The sequence below is a fragment of the Panthera leo genome, chromosome A1 (genome assembly GCF_018350215.1).
Source record: "Panthera leo isolate Ple1 chromosome A1, P.leo_Ple1_pat1.1, whole genome shotgun sequence".
NCBI lineage: Eukaryota > Metazoa > Chordata > Mammalia > Carnivora > Felidae > Panthera > Panthera leo.
In genome coordinates this window covers 14,874,556-14,895,606 of record NC_056679.1, presented here as the reverse complement: position 1 = coordinate 14,895,606, position 21,051 = coordinate 14,874,556, and the positions used below count along the sequence as shown (strand labels likewise).

Sequence of the window (21,051 nt, the reverse complement as noted above, 5' to 3'; positions counted from 1 at the left end):
AGTTCAATTACATGCCCCTATGTTGTCTACAGGATGTTTTATTTTATAGTTTTAGCTTTTATGATTATTTATCTTAATTTATATGTATGAGATGAAGTGATTGTTGAAATTTTTTTCAGATGGAGATTTTTAAAATTTTGTTGAAAAGACTTCCCATTCTTTAGTGAATTGTTTTGGTACTTTCATAAAAACCAACTACCATATCAGTGTATTTCTAGATTCCCTGTTTCACTAACCTACTTTTCTTTCTTCTTCACTCCAGTAATACGCTGTAGTGATTATTTAGCTTTACTAGTCTCAAAAATCAGATAAAGTCTTCCAACTTTGTTTCTCATTTTCAAGTTGCTTTGGATATTAAAGGTACTTTGAATTTTCATGTAAATTTTAAAATAAGCTTGTCAATTTCTTTCTTTTAAAAAATCCTGTTAGGATGTTTTTTTTTAAGTTTATTTATTTATTTTGAGAGAGAGAAAGAGTGCGTGCATGGTGAAGGGGCAGAGAGAGAGAGTAAGTGAGAGAGAATGCCAATGCAGGAGCTCAATCTCACAAGCTGTGAAATCATGACCCGAGCCGAAAGAGTCTGATGCTTAACAGACTGAGCCACCCAGGTGCTCCCGCTAGGATATTGATTTGGATTGTGCTGAATCAGTAGATCAGTTTGGGGGAAAATTGATGTTGAACAGTATTGATTCTGGCAGTTCATCTCTCCATTTTTAAAAAGATCTTTATTTCAACAGTGTTTTGTACTTTATTATTTCTGAATGTTTTGGGAAGTTTTAAAACATTTTGTTTTAAGCAGTTTTTTTATTCATGTTTCCAAAATGTTCATAAGTAATATCTAGAATTAAATTTATTTTGTATGGTGACCTAGTATCCCATGACCTAGCTTTAGCTATTCATCACTTCTAGTCATTTTTTTAGATTTCTCACATACACAATTATGTCATCTGTGAATAAAGACATTTTTCTTTCCAATCTTTGGCTATTTCTATTTTTCACCTTAATGCCTTGACCAGTTTTTTGAATTAGAAGTGATGAAGGTAAATCCTTGTTTTGTTTATAGTCTTACAGGGAAAGTATTAGGTCTTTTACCATTACATATGATGTAGACTCTGTTTTTGTACATGCCTTTTATTAGCTTAAGAAAGTTTTCTTCTGTTCCTGGTTCAAGTTTTCATTAGGAATGGATGTAAAATTTTGTCCGTATGTTTTTGGTATATATTAAGCTGATTGTATGGTGTTCTCCTTTCTTCAGTTAATGTACTGGTTACATTGATTATTTTAAAATGCTGTACTCTACCTTGGTGTATTTTTTTATTGCTAGATTTGATTTGCTAATATTTTGTTAATTTTTGTTAATTATCTGTGTTCATGAAGGTTCTTGGTATCTAAATTTCTTATGTCTTTATTGGATTTTGGTATTGGAATTGCTGACCTCATAAAATGAAATAGAAAGTCTTTCTTCTGTTTTTAAAAGAGTTGTGTAAGATTGATATGTTTTATAGAATTTAACAGTGAAGTAATCTAGGCTTGGAGTTTTCTCTGTGGGAAAGTTTTAATTAAAAATTCAATTCCTTTAATGATTATAGGACTAGATTTTCTGTGTTTTGCCTCTCAGTTAGTTTATGTCTTTCAAGAAATTTGTTCATTTAACCCAAGGTGTTAAATTTTTTGAATGACTTTTTGTTCATAATACTCTCTTATAATCCTTTTAATGTCTGTAGGTCTCTGATGATATTCTTTCATTCCTGGCATTGATAATTTGTGTTTTCTTTCTTTTTTTTTCTTGATCAGTCTCACAAGGGGTTTATCTGTTTTATTGATTTTTTTTCAGTGAACCAGATTTTTATTCATTTATTTTCTCTATTATTTGCCCATTTTATATTTCACTGATTCTACTCTATCATTTCCTCTTTGTGTATACTTTGTTTTTTTTTCCCATTTTCTTAAGTAGAAACATAAATCATTGATTTTAACCTTCTCTTCTTTTATAATAAAAGTGTTTAAAACTATAAATTTCCATTTATAAAAGTTTTTTTTTTCTTATCAGTGCTTTAGCTGCATCTCATAAATTTTGACTTATTACATTTCCACTATCATTTAGTTCAAAGTATTTTTCTCATATCCCTTGTGATTTTTTCTTTGACCAATGATTATTTAGAAGTATAACTTAGCTTCCAAATATTTGGAGATTTTCCAAGGATTGAATCATAACTGAATTACATTATCATCTGAGAATATATTCTGTCAGGTTTCTATCCTTTGATATTTTCTGAGATTTGTTTTATGGCCCAAAGTATGGTTGCCTTTGATGAGTATTCCACATGCACTTGAAGAGAATGTTTTCTGTTGGGGCATAGTGTTCTAAATATTAATAAGGTAGAATTGGTTGATAGTGTTTTTCATATATATTCTGTATCCTTATTGATTTTTCTGAGAGATAAATGTCCAGTGGTAACTGTAGATTGCTCTACTTTTTACTTCATTCCTGTCAGTTTTTGCTTCATGTATTTTGAAATTGTTAGGTGACTGTCTTCTAAATGAATTGACCACTTGTTAGGAAATGATAAGTGCTAACTATCTATGCTAGTACTTCATCTTAAAATCCACCTTGATATTCATATAGCTTTCTTGTGATTAGTGTTTGCATGTTTTTTTGTAACCTAAATATGTCTTTATATTTAAAGGGTATCTTTAAATGTAAAGAGCATGAAGTTGAATCTTATTTTCCTTTTTTTTAAAAATGTTTATTTATTTTGAGGAGGAGAGAGAGCATGAGCAGGGGAGGGACAGAGAGAGAAGGAGACCTGTTAGCAAAAAGCCCGACGTGGGGCTGGATCCCATGAACCACGAGATCATGACCTGAGCCGAAATCAAGAGTCAAACACTTAACCCATTGAGCCACCCAGGCACCTCTTATTTTCCTTTTTAATTTGTCCATTCTAACAATTGTTCCATTGGAATGTTTATTTGATTTACTTATAATTACCGTTAAGTTTGATTTTAGGTCCATGATTTTTCTGTTTATTTTCACTAGTTCTATTTTCTTTTCCTTTTTTTCCCTCATTACCTGCCTTAGTTAGGATTAATTAAGTCTGTTTTGGCATTCCTTTTTTTTCCCTCTATTAGCTTTTGAGCTAAAACTATCTTTTTTTAGTGGTTCTCTAGGGTTATAATACGCATCCTTAACTTACCGTAGTCTACCTTGATTTGACATTATGACACTTGATATACATCAGTGTATTTCTACCTACCTTCTATTTTTGTTATTGTCATATATTTTACTTTTACATATATTATCAACCTCACATTGTTATTTTTGCTTTAAATTGTAAGCTATTCTTCTAGTTCTTTTGTGGTGTAACAAGTTACCCTAAAACTTGGTGGCTTAAAACAACAGCCTATTTATCATATCTCACAACTTTATGGATCATCAATTTGAGTAGAACTTGATTTTGTGATTCTCCTCACATGGTGTTTACTGTGGTTACCCCGTGGTGTTCAGCTGGCAAATATCCTGTCTGGAGAGCCCAGCACAGCTTCATCCACATGGATATCCTCTTGGTGGGGTGTGGTTGAAACGTCCTCAAATGGGTTGCTATCTTTCCCTATGGTCCCAGTACCTCTCCACGTGGTCTCTCCAGCAAGCTAAGACAGACCTCTTGCCTGATGGCTCAGGGTTTAACGAGACCAGCATTGAAGCTTTGTCTTCTCAGATGTTAGTCCTGGAACTGTTGTAGTCACTTCTCTGGATATCTTTTGATTAACTTAGGCACAGGCCAGGAGAGATTCAAGGGGAGGGAAATACATCCTACATCTTTACTGAAGAAGTGGTAAATAATTTTCAGTCATTTTCATCTATAAATAATTTTTCTTCTAGCTCAAATTTTAGATTTTTGGGTTTTTTTTGGTTTTGGTTTGGTTTTTTAGTAAAATAGGCTCTTTACTGTTTACAAGGTTATTTCTCAGTTACATAAATTCTTTCTCCATGTTTTTTCTGTATTACCATGTTTTTCCCTTGTATTCTCCCATTTAGTCATGGCTGCCACAATCAGACAGGTAGAAAGTGTGAGAACACTTTTTTATTGCATCTGTAGTAGAAACCCCAGCAGCAGACATAACTGCTCCAGATCTGTCAGAGGCCTACTAATTAGTTTTTAAGATGTTAATAAATTAGATACAAATTAGTCTTTTATGTATGCCACCGTACTTATTATATCTGATACCCTTCACTTCTTTGTATAAATCATATTTCCATCAGGTATTATTTTTTAACAGTAAATAATGAAATAAGGTATTTCAACATAAAAGACAACCAGAGATTTTGACAGCTGCAGACCTGCAGGGTAAGAAAGCTAAAGGAGATTCTTTAAGCTAACCAGAAATTGTAACAAATGGATACTTGGATCTTTGGGAAGGGCTGAAAAGAATCAGAAGTGATCAATACATGAGAAAATATTAGAAAACAAACATTTTTCCTACTTATTTATATAAAATGCTCAGTGTGTTATAAGTGAAAATTTATAGCATTGTATTGTGGAGTTTGTAACACCGTTGACTCTTTTTTTTTTAATTTTTTTTATTTTTTTATTTTTATTTTTTTTAATTTTTTTTTCAACTTTTTATTTATTTTTGGGACAGAGAGAGACATAGCATGAACGGGGGAGGGGCAGAGAGAGAGGGAGACACAGAATCGGAAACAGGCTCCAGGCTCCGAGCCATCAGCCCAGAGCCTGACGCGGGGCTCGAACTCACGGACCGCGAGATCGTGACCTGGCTGAAGTCGGACGCTTAACTGACTGCGCCACCCAGGCGCCCCAACACCGTTGACTCTTAACATAAGTGTTAGGGGTGCTGATGCCCATGCAGTCAAAAATTTGTGCATAGCTTTTGACTCCCCCAAAACTTAACTACTAATAGCCTACTGGTGACTGGAAGCCTTACCAATAACATAAACAGTTGATTAACAAATAGTTTATATGTTATGTATATTATATACTGTATTCTTATAATAAAGTAAGATAGAGAAAAGAAAATGTTACTAATAAAATCATAAGGAAGAGAAAATACATTTATAGTGCTATACTGTATTTACTGAAGAAAATCTGTGTATAAGTGGATGAGTGCAGTTCAAACCCATGTTGTTTGGGGGTCAACTGTATATGTAGATATGTACATATGACAGCTATAGCATGAAGGATGAAAGGGGCAAAGGTACTTATGTGATGGCAGCATTTGTATATTTTATGTGATGTCACAAAATTTTAACTCTAAATAGACTATGAAAAGTTAGATATATATTGTAATCCCTAGAGCAATCCTAAAGAGATATGCAGAAGGCATAGCTATGAAGCCAATACATTAAAATTGGATTTTAAAAGTTATTTAAAAAGAAGTCAAGAAAGGAAGAAGAGAAGAACAAAAAAGAAAGCCAAAGAAACTACAGGCAAAAAAAAAATCATAAAATGATAGGCCTTTATCCGCCTATATCCAACTATAGCACAGATTGTCAGAATGGATAAACACTATTAACCATCTTGATCTAGTAGATATTTATAGAACATTGTATTCAGCAACTACTGAAGAATACCCATTCTTTTCAAAGGCACATGGTACAATGACTTAGATAAATCATATGCTGAAGGAAATAATATGTTTTGAAAGAGTTGAATTTAAAAGAGTTGAATTCATAAGGAGTATGTTCCCTGACCACAATGAAGTCAAATTAAAAATCAATAAGAATTAGATATAAAGGAAAACCTCAAATAATTGAAAAACATACTTCTAAATAATCCATGGGTAAAAGAAAAATATCACAAGAAAAACTAGAAAGTATTGCAAACTGAATGATTGTGAGAGTAGAGTATTTCAAAATTGACAAGATGTAGCTAAAGCAAATTTTATGGAAAACACTATGACTTTAAGTGCTTATATTAGAAAAGGCAAAAGGTCTGAAAATTAGTGACCTAAGAGTCCATTTTAAGGAGCTAGAAAAAATAGAGTGAATTAAATCTAAATTAAATAGAAAGTAGGGGAAGCAGGCAAGTGAGGAGAGATATTGAAAGCATTTTACCAATATGTTAAATGAAATGAATTATCACTACATATCCTATAAACATTTAAATATAGGAATAATATATTTTGAAGAATTTTATGCCAGTAAGCTCAGAAACTTAGACAAAATGGACAAATTAAAAAAATTTTTTTGTTCATTTTTGAGAGACAGAGACAGAGCGTGAGCGGGGCAGGGGCAGAGAGAGAGAGAGGGAGACACGGAATCCAAAGCAGGCTCCAGGTGCTGAGCTTTCAGCACAGAGCCTGATGTAGGGCTTGAACCCACAAACCGTGAGATCGTGACCTGAGCTGAAGTCGGATGCTTAACCTACTGAACCACCCAGGCACTCCCAAAATGGACAAATTTGTGAAGAACGCAATTTACCAACACTGATACCAGAAGAAGCAGAAAATCTGAGTAGCCCTATATAGTAAAGAAATTGAACTTGTTATTAAAAACCTTAACAAAGAGAAAACATTAATCTCAGATGGTTTTACTGATGAATTCTGTCAAACATTTAATGAAGTAATACCAATCTTAAATTTTTACAGAAAATGGAAGAGGGGGAATAATTCCTAACCCATTTCACGAGGCCAGCATAACCCTAACCTAATAAAGACATAAAAAAACAATTACAGACCAATATTCCTCATGAACAGGGACATAAAACACTTAGCATAATTTTAGCCAATCAAATCAAGCAATATATGAAGATGTAATACATCATGACCACACCAAGTATATTCTAGAAAAGCAAAACTTGTGTAATATTCAAAACATCGATCAGTGGAATTCAGAGTAAACAAAATAAAGGAGAAAAACCATGTGAGTAACAGATTCTGAAAAATGATTTGATGATATTCAATATTCTTTTCAGATTTAAAAAAACCCCAAAACCAACCTTTCAGCAAATCAGACATGGAAGAGAACCTCCACAGTCTGTTAAAGGGCATCAATGAAAACCTATGGCTAGCATTGTACTTAATGATGAAAATCTGACCATGTCTCTTAGATCTGGAACAAAGGAAAGGTGCCCATTTGTGCTAACTGTATTCAGCATTGATCAAACTGTTCTAGCCATTGCAATTAGGTAAGAGAAAGAAATTAAAAAATACAGATTAGAAAGGAAAAAGCAAAACTTTCTTATTTGTAGATAGCATGATTGTTTATGTGTAAAGTCCTAAGACACATACAATACAACCTCTAAAACCAAAAGATTAATATAGCAAGGTTGCAAGATGTAAAGTTAATATACAGAAATTAATTGTATTATTACATATAAGCAGTAAACTATTAGAAAATAAAAATGAAAAATAATTACATTTATGGCAGTACTTAGGAAAAAATATCCAAAAGACACATAGTATCTGTACATTGATCACTCAAACTATTGCTGTGAGAAACCAAAGAAACTTAAATCATGCATTATACTATAATTACAACTTGAAAGAATCAGTACTGTTAATGTGTTCTCACCAAATTGAAATATAACTTTATTTGAATATAAATCATAATTCCAGTAGGCTTTTTTTTTTTTTTTTTTTTTTTTACAGAAACTGATAATCTGGGGCACCTCGGTGGCTCAGTCAGTTAAGCGTCGGACTTCAGCTGAGGTCATGATCTCACGATTTAGGAGTTCAAGCCCTGTGTCGGGCTCTGTGCTGACAGCTCAGAGCCTGGAGCCTGCCTCAGATTCTGTGTCTCCTCTCTCTCCACTCTCCCACTCATGCTCTCTCTCTTTCTCTTAGAAATAAACATTAAAAAAATTGTTTTAGGGGCGCCTGGGTGGCTCAGTCGGTTGAGCGTCCGACTTCGGCTCAGGTCATGATCTCATGGCTTGTGAGTTCAATCCCCATGTCGGGCTCTGTGCTGACAGCTCAGAGCCTGGACCTGCTTGGGATTCTGTGTCTGCCTCTTTCTCTGCCCCTAACCCACTTGCATTCTGTCTCTGTCTCTCTCAAAAATAAATAAACATTAAAATTTTTTTTAATTTAAAAATTAAAAAAAAATAAAAATTGTTTTAAATTAAAAAAAGAAATTGATAATAAGATTTAAAAATGAAAAAGACCTATAACATAAAAGGACTTAGAATAAAGCAGTCTTGAAAACGTACAACAAAATTGGAAGACTTAAACAATCTGATTCAAGACTTAGTATACAGTATGTTAATCAGTGTGTTACTATCATAAAGGTTGACCAATAGATCAATGGAACATAATATCCCAGCACTAGACCAACACATTTGTGTTCATTTGATTTTTAGTGAATCACCAGAGCAAAGTTACTGGGAAACAAGTCTTTTTTATAAATGATGTTGGAACAGCTGGATATCCAAATGGAAAAACAATGAACCTTGATCTCTTACTATATTGTATAAAAATTAATTCAAGTTGGAGCATAGACAAAACTATAGTATAAAGCTAAAACTTAGAATAGTACTGTTTAGTAGAACTTTCTGCAATGTTAGGAATACTCTATATCTGCATCCATTGTCCAGTAAAGGAGCTGCTAATCATATGTAGTTGCTGAGTATTTGAAATGTGTCTATTGTAACAGGTAATGAATTTGAATTTTATTTAATTTTAACTAGTTTATATAGACTAATGGCTATATAAATCATTATAGACCAGTCTACTGGCTATTGGATTGGACAGTACATTTCTAGAAGAACTGTTTTCACTTTGTCACATATGAATCCTCCCACTGGCCATATATCAATCTATTTTATTATACTGAAGAATTTCAAAGTAAGTTGTAAACTTAAGACATTAAACTCTTACTGTTCTAGAAGAAAGCATAGGAGAATGTCTTCACAAGCTGAGGTTGGGCAGTTGTTCCTTAGGACATAGAAAGTAATAACCATAAAAGAGTAGATAAATTAGACTCATCAAAATTTAAAAGTAGCTATCAAAACACACCACTAAGAAAATCAATAGGCAAACCGTAGACTGGGAGAAAATATTTGCAAAGCAAATATGCTAGAAAAAAATATGGTATTACAGAAGATAAAGAACTCCTACAGTGCAATACCAAAAAGCCCTGCAATCCAATTAAAATGGAAATAAAATATTTGAACAGACACTTCACAAAGGAAGATATGCAAGTGCCCAATAAACACCAGAAAAAGTGCTCAACGTAATTTATTTTTGTCACAGAAATGCAAGTAAAGCATGGGGTACTACCATGTACCAAAAATGCTAAAATTAAACTACTGACAATATGCTAAATTGCTCAGAAAGGCCAACATACTAAAATTAAAACTACTGACAGTATTAAATGTTGTCAAGGATTTGGAACAATAGGAACTCTCATACATTGACAGTGGGAGTGTACAATGGTACTATTTTGGGAAAAGTTCTTCCAGTTTCTTATAAATTTAAAAAATTAACCCATTAATTCTATTCTTAGATGTGTTCCCAGAGAAGTAAAAACATGCATTCACAGAAAGATGTACAGAGTGTTCTAGCAGGTTTATTCATAATGATCGAAAACTGGAAACAGCCAAAGTGTTTGTCAGTAAAAGAATGGGTAAATAAGCTATGGCATACTTATCCTATGGAATACTACTACTCAATAAAGAGAAACAAACTACTGATAATAAACAGCCACATGGACAAATCTCAAAAACATGCTGAGTGAAAGAAATTTTACACAAAATGGCGCATGCTGTAGATTTTGATTTATATGAGGTTCAAAGACAGGCAAAACTAATGTGGGATGGAAAAATATCAGAAATGTTGTTGGCCCTTTTGAGGGATGAGATAAGGAACTTTTTGGGTTGTGATCATGATAATTAGGGTTTTTGTTACATAGTTTTGTGCGTTTTTCAAAACTCATAGAATGGTACACTTAAGGTTTGTGTATTTTTTAATTTTATGTAACTTTTATTTGAAAATAAAATAATTGAACTCTAGCTAATGATATGTTTAAGAGTTTAGTGTCTTAAGTTTACAAATTATTTTGAAATTCTTCGGTATAATAAAATAGATTGAGGTATGGCCAGTGTGATGATTCATATGTGACAAAGTGAAAACAGTAAACATTCATTGTAGATTCTAGGTGGGTGAAGTATATATATGTTCTTTGTACAAATTCTTAATTTTTCAACTTGAAAGAATTCAGATTCTAAGTTCTTTCAGTCTTTCTGTGTGTTTGAACATTTTCTTAACGAATGTTGGAAAGAATATCTTACAGGATTTTTTAGTGTAAAAGTAGCTTGTACCCGGCAAAAATATTTGGGAAAAGTAAAAAATAAAAGGAAGAAATAATATTTTCCATAGCCCAACCATCCAGAAATAACTATGACTTGATGGTTTCACTTTCAAATCTTTTCCTGTGCTTTATTTTTACTTTGTTTAATGTCTTTGATCATATTTTATATACTGCCTTATATTTTATAGTTGTATCTTCTAAAATATCCTATTTTTCCCATAAGATTTATAGCATTTCATTTCTACTGCCAGATAATATTCTACTGAGTTAGTAAGCTATAGCTTAAGCGTCCACCTATTATTGTGTTTAGATTGTTTTTTTTTAATAGCTTACTGATATACTGCTATAATGCATATCATCTTGCAAAAAGTTTGTTCTGAAAAGCTTTAAGCCTTTGTGTACATGGTCAAATTGTTGATTTTTTTTTATCCTTTTTTTTCTAGAATAGTCCCTGAGACACCTCTAGAGAACTGTCAGTACTGATCAAAGTCCAATTAAAATGCTGCTGATCTAGAATATTTGAGTTATTCACAGGCTATATATCAATTTGAGGTTCAGAAAGGTTTGGTGATTTGCCAAAGGTCTGGTAATTGTCAGAGCCAGCGTTTGACCCTATATATGTCAAGGTGCTTGCTATTCAACATAAAACAGGTGCTTAATAATGTTTATTAAAAGAATATATGCATAAAAAGAAGTACCAAAGGCTTAGATCAAAAGCTTGTATTTATATTTCCTATGTATTTCCCTTCAGAACCATGAAAGACTTAGGTGAGTTTCTTTCTGATACGAGCCTGAATGATGTTCTCATTTGCATATTGGTTTATTTGTTCTGTTCATACCTACTTTATTTGAAGAAAGCAGCCTTCTGATTTTCCTTTGGCTCAGAACACAGAGTTACATGTAAAGCCCATGTAATTACAAGATGCTAATTGATCCGTTGTTGAAAACGTGGGTCAGGTCACAGTGACATGAAACATCTCCTGACTGTTCTTTGTCTGCTAGTCTTCTAGTGTGAAGTACAAAAGGACTTATGTGTAGCATTCCACTCCCTCCTCTGAGGGGGTTTCCATAGGCAGGGTCATCCTGCACACTGCAGCAGGCCCGGGGCAAGTGAACTGGGGCTGCGGTCAGCACGAACATTGTACTGGGCAGCAGCGTGAACAGACGCCCCAGGAAGTTGTGGTTCCAGGGGCTATGGCGGCTGCTGGCTTACGGGGACATGGCCTTTCTGTGAAACAGAGACTAGATAGGGAGGGAGGCAGTTCCTCTGTTAACAGACCCAGAAGGAAGGACAGTTTGTCCTTGTTGTACAAGGAAGAAAATGAAACTAATTATTCCTCATTTATTACTATTCTCTGCTCAGAGAACGAATCAAGTATTGCTGTGAGCAGCTGCGTACTCTGTTGCCATATATAAAGGGGAGAAAGAATGATGCGGCTTCGATTCTTGAGGCAACAGTTGATTATGTGAAGTATGTCCGGGAGAAAATCCCTCCAGCCATTATGGGCCAGGTATTTGATTCTAAGCCCTTGAATTTTATCCTCATAGACCGTGCTTTAAAGCTCCAGTTTTGTTTTTTATAATTGGAAATGTATGTGTATTTGTATACATGAAAAAATACCTAAATAAATGTCTCTCTCTCTCTCTCAGATCACGGAAGTACTTCAGAACAATATGAGGTTTTGTAAGAAACAAGTGTCCATCCAGCCATCCCTCCCAGGCCCAATCATGGCACAAAGGTATGACGAGGGCTCTTGTAAACTGGCAGTTGGCTTGTTATTTTCCTCCAGTGCTAACGCTAGAAGTATTGTGACAGGCAGTGAACCCACCCATAATGAAAACTCAGGTATTTATGAAGAATCCATAAACTTCTCCCATTGCCAATCTGTATCATTTAGTCACAGTGGTAAAATATGTAACATTCTCAGGCCCATGATCTTCTCATCATTTGACTCACTCTTATTTCTTGTTTTGTTAATTCTGAAGATCATAAAATAAGGCTTTATCAGTAGTGACGGTCATGACTGGCAGACCAACAGGCAGGATGCATTCTACCATTCCTCAGTAGGAGATCATGGACCCTGGAGCAGTCCAGCCCTATTTCAGTTGGGAGTTTTAAAAAAAATTTGCTGGTACAAAATGTGACATGCCAAATGAATGCTTCTGTATCTAAATTTATTAGAGTGTATAAACAAAGAAAAACTATAAAGCAAATCATTCCTCTACATCCGAAACTATCATCATGAGTCCTGTTCACCAATTTGTTCATATGCCTAAATAATGTATCATTTGTCTCTGTCAAGTTAGAACTTGAATGATAGAGGGAGGAATTGAACTCAGCAATGTTCATGTTGTCTTCCTTGGGAATTGTATAAGGTGTTTTTTTTTTTTTTTTCCTATCCTTTTAAGGGAAAATGGTGTGTTGACAAGCACCTACTCACCTGTGAGAGGGATCACATTCCTGGCTAATAAGTGTGTGAATGTGTACTCTGTTCCTGCCTCGGGGGCTCCTTGGATGAAGCTGTGAGAGGTGAGCTCTGCCTGATGCCCTGTGCGGTTGTATGCTTGGGTTATGTGGGTGTCCTGTGCACCCCTGTGCTTCTATGCATTCATTGCCATAACCAGGGAAAAGAGTGTAGCTAGAAGATCACACCATGAGTCCTTTTGGTATTGTCTGCTTGAAGTACACAAGATGGCCACAAGCATTTGTATGCTGTTGTCCCAGAAATTGGGCTCAAATTGACCATTGTTACCAGAAAGCTCATCTTTTTTTTTTTTAAATGAGGTATAGTTGACGTAAGACATTATATCAGGTGATGATATGTTATAATGTTATAATGATTTGTTATTTGTACACATTGTGAAATGATCATCACAATAAGTCTGTTTAACATCTGTCAACAAAATTACAATATTTTTTCTTGTGAACTTTTAAGATCTGGTTGCTTAGCAACTTTCAAATATGTAATATAGTAGTATTAATTATAGTCACCATGTTGTACATGTATCCCCATGACTTATTTATTTTATAACTGAAAATTTTATGCCTTTTGACTACCTTCACTCATTTCATCCACTCCTCAGCCATCATATCTGGAAACCACCTGTCTGTTCTCTGTATCTATGAGCTCAATTTTTATGTTTGTTTTTTGAGATTCTGTGTATAAGTGGGATCGTACAGTATTTGTCATTCTCTGACTTATTTCACAAAACATAATGCCCTCAAGGTCGATCTATATTGTTACAAATGGCAAGATTTCATTATTTTTTTTTTTTAGGATTTCATTCTTTTTCACGGTTGAATAATATTCCAGTGTATGTGTGCGTGTGTGCTTGCCTGTGTGTGTGTATGTGTGTCTATATATCTCTTATCTATCACATTTTTTTTTATTTATCCATCAGTGGATACTTAGGTTGTTCTTGGCTCCTGTCAATAATGCTGCAATAAATATAGGGGTGCTTCCATCTTTTTGAGTTAGTATTTTCATTTTCTTTGGGTAAATACCCAGAGATGGGATTGCTGGACCATATGGTAATACTATTTTAATTTTTTTGAGGAACTTCTGTACTGTTTTTAGTGGCTGCACCAATATACATTCCCACCAACAATGCACGAGTACAGATCATCACCAACACTTGTTATTTCTTGTCTTTTTGATACTAGCCATTCTAATGGGTATGAAGTAATCTCTCCTTGTGCTTCTGAATTACATTTCCCTGATGATTAGTCATATTGAGCATCTTTTCATGTACTCATTGGCCATTTGTGTGTCTTTCTTGGAAAAACGCCTATTTAGATCCTCTGCCCATATTTAAATCAGTTCGTTTCTTTGCTATTGAGTTGTATGAGTTCTTTATATATTTTGGATATTAATCTTTATCAGGTATGTGACTTGCAAATATTTTCTCCCTTCTCATAGGTTTCCTGTTCATTTGGTTGATGATTTTCTTTGCTGTGCAGAGGTTTTTGGTTTGATATAGTCCCACATGTTTATTTTTGTTTTTGTTACCTTTGCTTTTGGTGTCAAATACAAAAAATCATTGCCAAGACCAATGTCAAGGAGCTTACTCCCTGTTTTCTTCTAGGAGTTTTATGGTTTCAGATTTTATGTTTAAGTGTTTAATCTATTTTGAGCTAATTTTTGTGATGGTGTAAATTAGGCCTCCAGTTTCATTCTTTTGCATGTGGCTATCCAGTAGAAAGCTTACCTTACTGATAGATGATAAGCATATTAGTGACTTTATTACATGAATAGAATCTAAAGGAAAGGGAAATACTCAAATTAATTGCATAATAACTATGTTGTGAGGATTTAACATATTAACTTACTTACCTCTTTCATATCTTTGCTTAATTGTCTCCTTCTCAGTAACTCTCAACCACCTATTAAAACTGTATACTTCCCAGCATTACATAATGCATGGACTTTTCTTTCCTTTCCTTTCCTTTCCTTTCCTTTCCTTTCCTTTCCTTTCATTTTCTTTTCATTTTCTTTTCTCTTTTCTTTTCTTTTTTCTTTCCTCTTCTTTTCTTTTCTTTTCTTTTCTTTTCTTTTCTTTTCTTTTTTTAAGGCATGAGACTTCTTATCCACTTTCTCTGCTGTATTTTTCTTCATAGCACTTATTACTTTCTAATACTATTTATTTGCATATGTTCTCATTGCCTGTTACCTCCCACTAGAGTATCAACTCCATGAAGACACGGAAATTTTTTTTTTTTTTTTGCTTATTTTGTTCATTGCTGTATTTCTAGTACCTAGTGCAATGACCAACATACAGTAGGTGCTCAAGAAACCTTCATTATATGACTATTCTTTGTGAAAAAAGTATTTACCCACTGTGAGGCATTTTTGTTATTTGTGTTATAATGTCAAGGCATGCCAATGTACTTGTAGAAATAAGAAAATGGAAAAAAGCAGAGCCAGAGTAAAAAAATACAGCTACCAGTCTGTGACTTTTTTATTCCTGAAAGTGACTCTTCACTGAGAAGTCAGTAAGGTACTGAGCTCCTAATCTGCATGTTAGATGCTAGATGACAGGACACCCGGACCTGTCTCTTCAGTGCCTGAGTCTGAGGTCACCCTTCTGCTGACTTCCTTGAAGGGATTCCACTCACTTAATTCAGTACCTTCCCTGTGCTGGGGAAGTCCTTTCCATACTCTACCTGGGGGACTCCCAGTTCATCCCTTAGTTCTCAGCTTAAATGTCCCTGCTTGAAAGATGGGGGCTCAAAGACGAACAAGGTGCAGCTCTTGTTCTTATGGAGCTGGCAAATGAGTAGGGGGGAGGGTCACAGTAGCAAAATAGAATTCCTGTGGTACTTTAAATGCTGTTGTAGGGGCGCCTGGGTGGCTCAGTCGGTTAAGCGTCCGACTTCGGCTCAGGTCACGATCTCGCAGTATGTGAGTTCGAGCCCCGCGTCGGGCTCTGTGCTGACTGCTCAGAGCCTGGAGCCTGTTTCCGATTCTGTGTCTCCCTCTCTCTCTGACCCTCCCCCGTTCATGCTCTGTCTCTCTCTGTCTCAAAAATAAATAAACGTTAAAAAAAAAAAAAAATGCTGTTGTAGTGGTACTGTGCATACTATGAGGACATGGTAAAAGCTGCAGGAATAAATGATGTTACTAGGGATGGTGTCTAAGGTCAAAAGAGAAAAAGACCCAAAATAGCATACAGTCCTCTTCGTTCATATAATCAAACAAGATTCAGGGTGTTTTATTAGTCAATTCAGACTTTCCCCCTGACTTAGGAGAGAGGGGAAGAAAATAGAAAAAAAAAAAAGTAGCCATGAGCCACAGTTAATCTACTTAAAGTAGTTGTGGCTGAATATCACCCAGAATGATTAAATCAGCCCAGGTTAAATCAGATAGAGGTCAGACCACAGGCATATGCCTGTCAATGTTACCTTTTGAACATACAGTACTTACTTCTGCATTCTCAGTGTTTATACTCTGCAGAAACTCTGAACTACTGTTTACATGGTGGTGAGTTCAAGCCTCTCTGTGCCCCAACATCGCTTGGTGTTGTATCACATGAAGCAGCTGCTCTTGGGAAGACACAAATATACTAGGACTGTGGACTTTATGCCATGTTCAGACTGGGGAAGACCTGAAGGTCGTTGAGTCAGAACCTCCATTTTAATTTTATTTATATACATTTTTCCACTTGGAAAGCAATATTAGTCCTTAACTAGCCCAGCTAAGATAATAGCTGTTCATTTTTAATGTATTTCCTTCAAGTCTTTTTCTATGTATATTTTTCTACAGCAGTAATCATATTGGACATCCAGTTTTGTTGCCTGTGTCTTTCACTTAACATTATGTCCAATATACTTTAATTTTTTATTGTGTGCCTCATACCACCATTTAATGGCTTATCAAATAATTTATAGAAGATTTTCTTAGCCATCCTCCAACTGCTACATTTAGTGTTTGTAGTTTTGTGGGGAGAGTGATTCTATATATAATACGATAGGAAATATTTCCCCATACGTAGATTTTCCTATATTTTGAACTTTTCCTTGGGGTAGCTACCTGGGAGTGTGTGATGAATGAGTTTGAAAATGTGAGCACATATATAGGTCATATTGCATGTTGCCAAATTATTTTTGAAAGAGGATTGGAACAGTTGAAATCAGTTAAGTCTTCCAATGTCACTTTCACCACATAGGTCAGTAAATTGAAGGCTGGAGAAATGAAATTACCACCCAAGGTCACCAGGTGTCTGCTAACATCTGACCTGTAACACAGAAGTACTGATTGAGTTCAGTGTTTAGATTTTATTAGGTAACCTTTACCTGTCCTTTCCATAAATCTTTGTACATATCTGCTGAAATGATTTTTCACAAATATTCTAGATACATTTGTATGTAAAGTAGACATACAATTTCTTTATTTTCATTACTACTAATATCCAAAAGAAGAAAGGTATTCATAGTGTTACTTCAGATTACATTATTAATATTATATATATATGTGTGTGTGTGTGTGTGTGTGTGTGTGTGTATATATGTATAGTTTGTTTTTGAGGGAGAGAGATAGTGCATGCATGTGTGAGGAGGGAGAGGGAGAGAGAGAATCTCAAACAGCCTCTGTGTGCTTTCAGTGCAGAGCCTAACGTGGGGCTCGATTCCACATTCCTGGGATCATGACTTGAGTGAAATCAAGAATCAGACACTCAACTGACTAAGCTACCTAGGCCCTAGGCACCCCTCATGATATATTTTAAAACTTTTTTTCTGCCTTCTAGTTACTGTACAGACCATAGATATATGATTATACAACCCATTTCATTGATATAAAATCAACCACACTTTATTTGTGCTTGAATAGAGTTCACCTTTCCAACATTCTTTCATGCTTCTTCGGGTTCATAAGAATGGTCACAATTTTGATTACTATGAAAGACACACACACACACACACACACACACACACACACACAGTCACGGAGATCTGATGCTCCTCTAAAATCTGTCTTCTGATGACACACAAACACTAATTTACAGTATGTGTATTGCACCATCATACTAAAAAGTCCACTGTGTTTTTCCATCGGCATTTGAGTATAAGAGTAGTATAAATTTGTAACAGGAGGGAACGACATAGAGGACTTTTATTTCAAATACAGTGGTTCCAAGTTCCAGAGTTGTGAATACTGATGGATATTTGTTTTCTTTTTTATTAAAGGTCAGTCCAGCTCCACTTCAGAGAATGCAATTGGTGATATGTATAAAACTCGAATTCCCAGCAAAGCTCTCTCTCTTAATTCCTTCCATGCTGTCAGATACTATTCTAAAGTTGTCCCTTCCTATGATGCAGCTGCTGTAACAAATCAGAACATTTCAGTTCATTTTCCATCAGCTGTGCCCAAAGTCTCAAAGTTTCTTCCTCAGCACTACAATTCTGTGCTGGGCCAGACGTGCTCAACACATCCCAACTGTCTGGTAAGTCTTCTGGGGTCTTGGATCAGATTGGATTCTTTCATTCCAGCTATCAGGGCCCCTGGCTTGCATTTTGTTAATACTCTGGTCAGAAGTCTCTTAGACTGGGGCCAGGTGCACTTAACCCAGGCTCTCATTCCCCATGCTGCAGGACTGATATCTAGATATCCAGAATTAGTGAATCTGAATGTGATGCTGCTGGTGTGACCTTAAGTGGCCAGATGGGACCTGTTTCCTCTAGAGCCCCTCCCTTCAGCCCCTCTGCTTCTATGATGCCACATCCCATTTCACCAGCCTCATCCTCAACCACTCCCTTCACCCCCTGCCAACTGTCTGCTGCTTTATCTCATTGGCTGGTAGTAGTCAATCAGGCTAAAGGAAAACCTGTTCAGCCAACATAAACCAGGCTGATTTGAGATCCCAGATGTCCTCATATCACAGATATTTATTGAGCATCCACTCTGTTCTAGCATTGTGCTAAGCACCAAGAATGTAGTGTATAGATAGACATGATCCCTGCCTGAGTGTCATAGGGAAGCATAGAAGCAGGCAATTGTGATCCACGTTGGGGCATGTAGGAGGAGGACCCTGTATATATAGTATAATCTAGATTTGGGAGAGGTTAGTGACTGCTCACCCCTGGAAGAAGTACTATCTAAGCTGAGATCTGAAGGATAAGAATTAGCCCAGTAGAGAGGTCAGGAGTTGGGAGTGAGGAGGGGAAAAGCATTCTAGGCAGATGGATATAAACAGTGGTATCTTTTTTTTTTAATGCTTCAAGTTTTCATTTAAATTCTAGTTAGTTATATAAACAATGGTATCTTTATTTTTTGGAAGAACTGTCCCGTTTTAGATGAAGACCCAAACCAGCCTGGCCTGCTTTCAATGGACTCCTGATAACCTTAATATAGTTGCTAATACTTTTGCATATTAATAATAGCTAACATGTTTTGAGCACTCAATAAGTAATCTGGCACATACTCTGTGTACTTAATGTGGATGATCTAATGAATCTCTGAAACAATACTTTGAGGTAGGTGCTATTATTATTTCCATATGGTATCTATAAAATGGGAATAATAGTGACCTACCCAAAAAACATTTATGAGAAAAATATTTTAAAGATACTTACAAAGAAATTTTGAAATATGAATTATTTACATATATAATACTTTTGCTAATGATCATCAGTCTACCGACAGGAAACGGAGTAAATGAAAAAGAGATTGTAACATTATTATTTTTTTAATGTTGACCTTTACTTTGTGTGTAGTTTTTGGTGGAGAATTGCTGTAAGCTAATAATTACTTTTAATAGCAATAAATAATACATATTTTAATGGGTTTATTCCCCTAAAGATCTCACATGGTTTTATGAATCATTTCGTATTGCTTTAGGACATAGAAAATATATTTGTGACATTATGAGTAAAAACAGGCCAAGATTCAATTAATGTGGTTTTCTTTCCCCTTTGCAGCAACAGTTTTGGGCATATTAATAGCACATGTTTGAAATTCACACTCTAGACCACCTGTTGGGTACAGTTTGACAATAAAGGAAGAATGGAACAAAGAATGATCTTGAAAGCTACACCCAGAGACCTAATATCAAAAGAGTTTGCACTGTATGGCTTCTGATAAATGTGCTAAAAGCTTCTGCAGATAGATAGCAAAAGTGCTAGCCACTCGCTTTCACTTAACCTCAGATATACTTGGATCTCCCCCAGCCAGAGCACTACAAGAACAGATGGCCTGGTGACCTAGACTTCTTTTTTTTTTTTTTCTCCTCCTCAAAAAATATTCCACAATTTATGACCCGCTACAAAGAAGGTCCAGGTACACTGGATAAATTGGTAATATTAGGGAGATGCTTTGATACTCCAGCCTCACTGAGTATAGATGTTACAGCCCGATTCCTATTTTTAGTATCACTGAATAACTGTCACTCATTTCTAGGTGGTATCTTTCTAGACTTGACATCTTAGAGAGCTTCCTCCATTATGCACCATCCAAACTAAGATCTCTCGGTTCAACAGGGGTGTTTATCTCCTCACTTGACTCCTAATGAATAAATTGATGTGTTTGTTTTTGCATTTTGTAATCCCTTGAGTGAAATGATAGCTAATAGGTAGATTTTTCTTTCTGGATCTTCAGCTACAGACTTTCTTTGTTATTCATCTCTTCCTCCCTACTGATATTAGAAAAGACGAATTAGAAAAAAACTGCTGAAAATAAGGGGAGAAAAATATTTGTTTTATATTTCACTGAAATGTTCTTACACATATAATAAGTTTTATTGTTAAAGAAAATATTCAGTGTTCACCTTGAAAATGGTAGTCTGTTTTTGTTTTGTTTAATAAATATGCGTTCCCTTTTTTAGTAGTACAATATAGGGAATTTAATTTTACTAGATTTTTGAGAAGTTTAAAAATTACTTTAGGCATAGCCTAATTTTCATGTTAAATTGTATAACTTTTCCTTGAGGATGCCATGATAATGGAACCTGTAGATATTTGACCAACTTTATAAAGGAACTACAAGTTTCCAACTAAGATTCTATGCTTATTATTACAAATGTGTGCTTGACTCTTTATACTCTGGCTTTTAGGAGTGATTGCTTTGATACTGTAAGAGAACCTGTTGAGGTATTTTGGGTACTTGTGGCCACTTCCTATGTTCACAACTGGTCTTAATCGTTACTAGGACTTTTGCTCCACATGAGGATTTCCTAGGTGCACATGTGGATCATGAGAGACAGCCTGTGGCTGCGAACTCAACAGAAGACCTGGAGAGTATATCCTGGCTCCTGGCCGCTCTTAGTCCCCCTTTCCTTTCAACATGAAGAGC

The 21,051-nt window shown here is 35.2% G+C and overlaps 1 protein-coding gene across 1 annotated transcript in view; it reads left to right on the top strand.

The window, feature by feature from the left end:
- Positions 1–20,720, top strand: part of LOC122228416 (spermatogenesis- and oogenesis-specific basic helix-loop-helix-containing protein 2-like) — a 54,261-nt gene extending 33,541 nt beyond the window's left edge. The window contains 6 exon segments of the mRNA XM_042953488.1: positions 11,631–11,778; positions 11,918–12,006; positions 12,677–12,768; positions 12,771–12,797; positions 17,952–18,208; positions 19,683–20,720. Coding sequence (XP_042809422.1) covers positions 11,631–11,778; positions 11,918–12,006; positions 12,677–12,768; positions 12,771–12,797; positions 17,952–18,208; positions 19,683–19,703 — 634 coding nt within the window. The 3' untranslated portion in view covers positions 19,704–20,720.
- The last annotated feature ends 331 nt before the right edge of the window (positions 20,721–21,051 follow it).